The sequence below is a fragment of the Oncorhynchus nerka genome, linkage group LG20 (assembly GCF_034236695.1).
Source record: "Oncorhynchus nerka isolate Pitt River linkage group LG20, Oner_Uvic_2.0, whole genome shotgun sequence".
Lineage (NCBI taxonomy): Eukaryota > Metazoa > Chordata > Actinopteri > Salmoniformes > Salmonidae > Oncorhynchus > Oncorhynchus nerka.
The window spans coordinates 5902886-5907018 of record NC_088415.1 but is presented as its reverse complement, the minus strand read 5'-3'; the positions used below and the strand labels follow the sequence as shown (position 1 = coordinate 5907018).

The following is a 4133-nucleotide window of genomic DNA, read 5'->3' as shown; positions in this document are numbered from 1 at the left end:
CAACATGATGGATGGGGTGGCAGGTAGCCTGGTGGTTGGATGCCGGGACTGACAGACAGCTCAAAATGATGGATGGGGCGGCAGGTAGCCTGGTGGTTGGATGCCGGGACTGACAGACAGCTCAAAATGATGGATGGGGCGGCAGGTAGCCTGGTGGTTGGATGCCGGGACTGACAGACAGCTCAACATGATGGATGGGGCGGCAGGTAGCCTGGTGGTTGGATGCCGGGACTGACAGACAGCTCATAATGATGGATGGGGCGGCAGGTAGCCTGGTGGTTGGATGCCGGGACTGACAGACAGCTCAACATGATGGATGGGGTGGCAGGTAGCCTGGTGGTTGGATGTCGGGACTGACAGACAGCTTAACATAATGACATGATGGATGGGGCGGCAGGTAGCCTGGTGGTTGGATGTCGGGACTGACAGACAGCTCAACATGATGGATGGGGTGGCAGGTAGCCTGGTGGTTGGATGTCGGGACTGACAGACAGCTCAACATAATGACATGATGGATGGGGCGGCAGGTAGCCTGGTGGTTGGATGTCGGGACTGACAGACAGCTCATAATGACATGATAAATAATATACAAATTGTGAAGCTATAATTTAAATTAAATTAATTCTATAATTTACAGTTCAGTGAACTCAAATGACAACACAAAAAAAGGCTGTGCTGCTGCTCCATTGCTATACTTTGTTATAAATGGAGGTTTGATAGTTGCACGGAGCTCATTAGACTTGACACATGAAGGCATTTAACAGTATAACCGATAAGCTTCAAGTATGAATGGGTGTATCAACGACTGAAGTGACCATTGAACTGCAAGATATATCCCAGATTTGGGCTAACATTAACTACCTAACTCAGAACGGATCGAGGAGTGCAAAGTCAAGAACTGTTATAAGAGAGCCACACATCAAACGAACAGCTGTGTCAACATCACATCTAAACCATTCCTGCCATCACATCAGCAACATCGTGATGGCAAACGACTTGACCCTCGAGTAAACGGAAAACCACGGCATAAGTTTTGGATTCTTGCAATAGAGGAAATGTTTGCTAGTTAGTCAGCTGTGGCTTCTTAAAGCCTAACATTACAGTAGCTCGCTAAGATATACAATGTTTGGCTCGCTAAGATATACAATGTTTGGCTCGGTTGTTGTTGTCATGTAAATACGACAAACTCTTCCGAACTCAGTTATTTTGGTTTAAAACAGCTATGTTTATTTCACTGTAAACTGCAGTAAGAAGAAAAATAATTGCTATCATTTCTTTATAGCACAACCAAACAATCAGTAGTAAGCTTACTTTGTACAAAACAAAATGCTAAAGACTCAGAAATTAGTCATCATTTTATTGAGGGCATTGGCGTGTTTGTGAAAGTGTTGCATGAGCAGAGTTTTCCCATTCACCCCAAAATGTATACTCTAGAGCACCATGCTAATCCATGTTTAAGACAAATATACATAAATATCTTACAAACTATCATTTACACAAAAGCCATGGGGGGGAGGGGGGATATTAGTTCAAAGATAAATCACAAAACTTCCAGTGCATCAAAGAAAGACCTCAAGAGGCAGGCAACCCTCCTCAGTACCCCCCACCCCAATTCACTATCTGTCATAGGGATGATCTTCAAGTATCTGTGGCACAAACATGGTGAACATACCCCTTTATCACACATAAAAACATTTTTATTTTATTTTTTACAAAATAAACAAAAAGTTATCGAAATCTGTACCACATTTAAGTCATCTTAGATTAGGCCTAATCTTTAAAAAAAAGACGTTTTAGTCATCTTTCAGTATAACAACGCCTGCTTTGAAATGCACCACTTAACTGCTCTTTCGTTGTGGTAAAAACAAACAAAAACATTTCATTGCATGAAGTGAGATCATGAAAAGCACTTTACTACCTTAAAAAGGGAGGCTATGAAGAGGTTAGACAGTTTATTATTTGTTCAGAGCAATGACATACAGTTCTGTAAGTATTCATACCACTGGACTTATTCTTACAATTTGTTGTGTTACAGCCCGAAAAAACACAACAGTAAAAACATGTTACGAATTTTATGCAAATGTATCTCATTTACATAAGTAGTCACACCCCTTTGCTATGACACTCCAAATTGAGCTCAGGTTTTCATTTTGATCCTCCTTGAGACACGATTGGACTCCACCTGTGAGCGGCCAACTCAATTGTTTTAACAGGATTTAGAAAGAAACACGCCCGTCTATATATGGTCCCACAGTTGACAGCAGATGTCAGAAAATATACCATGAAGCCCAAGGAACTGTCTGTAGATCACCGAGATAGAATTGGGTCGAGGTTACACAACGATTTCTAGAGTGTTGAAAGTTTCCAAGTGTACGGAGGTCTCCATCAAAGAGAATCTACCCAGACTCTGCCTAGAGATGGCTATCCGACCAAACTGAACCGGGCAAGAAGGACCTTGTGCAAGGAGAGCCCAATGACCACTCTGATAGAACTACAGAGTTCCTTGGCTGCGATGGGAGAACCTGCCAGAAGGACAACAGTCTCTACAGCACTTCACTAATCTGGGCTTTATGGGAGAGTGGCCAGACGGAAGCCACTCCTGAGAAAAAGCCACATGACAGCAAGCCCGAAACTGGCAAAAAAACAAACATTTGAAAGAGCATATCGAAAAAGATTGTGGTCTGATGAGATGAAAATCTAACTCTTTGGCCTGAATGCAAACTGTTACGTCTGGAGAAAACCAGGCACAGCTCCGTCTGGAGAAAACCAGGCACAGCTCCGTCTGGAGAAAACCAGGCACAGCTCCGTCTGGAGAAAACCTTGAAGATTGCTGTTCACCGTTGCTCCCCATCTAACTTAACAGAACTTGAAAAAAAATCTGTAAAGGAAGAATGGGAAGAAATCCTCAATTTCAAAGCTTGATACCGACATACCCAAGACGACGCAAAGCTGTAATCTCCACCACGGGTGTTTCTACAAAGTATTGACTCAGGGGTGTGAATACTTACATAAATTAGATCTGTATTTCAATTTCAATAAAATTTACAAATATTTCTAAAAACATGTTTTCACTTTCATTATGGGGTATTGTGATGTCATTATGGGGTATTGTGTGTAGCTGGGTGAGGGGAAAAAAATAATAATCTAATCCATTTTGAATTCATGCTGTAAAACAATGTGGAATAAGTCCAGGAGTAGGAATACGTAACTCCCCTTAAATTCTACCTCAATGCAAAGTTTTACCAAATAAATTAAACCAACAAAAGAAAATGAGAGAAATCTGCCAACCCGAAATTAATCACTTCCTTGAAAAAGAAAGACGACGACCCCCCATCCCCACCAAAACGGCTTCAGCTCGTCCACTGTCCCGGGGTCATCCCATGCAGCAACGGAGAGGTCAGAGTTGAAAGGTGAGAAGTTGACTCTTTTTTTACCGCCAGGCCCGGTTGAGCAGTTTGACCTGTGCCAGACGTTTACTAATCATGGTGGCGAAGAACAGCGCAAACAGAACACTGCTGATCAGGACGTAGTCGTAGTCGTCTTTCAGCACGTCGAACTGCTTGGAGGGGTACACCCTGGTTTGGTAGATGTCAAGACCGTACGCAACCACCTGTGGGACAAAACATTCACATTTCCGTGTTAAAATATTTAGTCTTTTGACCTACACTATAGTTGAATCTTCATTCATCTACAGTCGTTCTCTGCATTGTCAGTGTAACATGGCCTTGGAAATGCAGAAGGAAGTCCAGACTTCACACATTGAAGGAAGTGTAATAGACCAGTTTCCCAACCAGGTGTACTAAGACCCCTGGGGGTACCTAGCCTATCCACAGGGGGTACTAAGACCCCTGGGGGTACCTAGCCTATCCACAGGGGGTACTAAGACTCCTGGGGGTACCTAGCCTATCCACAGGGGGTACTAGGATCCCTGGGGGTACCTAGCCTATCCACAGGGGGTACTAAGACTCCTGGGGGTACCTAGCCTATCCACAGGGGGTACTAAGACTCCTGGGGGTACCTAGCCTATCCACAGGGGGTACTAGGATCCCTGGGGGTACCTAGCCTATCCACAGGGGGTACTAGGATCCCCGGGGGTACCTAGCCTATCCACAGGGGGTACTAGAGAAGACTCA

General features: G+C 43.9%; 1 protein-coding gene across 2 annotated transcripts in view; it reads right to left on the bottom strand.

The window, feature by feature from the left end:
* Positions 1 to 3332: 3332 nt before the first annotated feature.
* Positions 3333 to 4133, bottom strand: part of LOC115125851 (ER membrane protein complex subunit 1-like) — a 36124-nt gene continuing 35323 nt past the window's right edge. For both annotated transcript variants that reach the window (XM_065005144.1, XM_065005145.1), the window contains one exon: positions 3333 to 3610. In XM_065005144.1, coding sequence (XP_064861216.1) covers positions 3431 to 3610 — 180 coding nt within the window. In that variant the 3' untranslated portion in view covers positions 3333 to 3430. The remainder of the gene's footprint in view (positions 3611 to 4133) is intronic.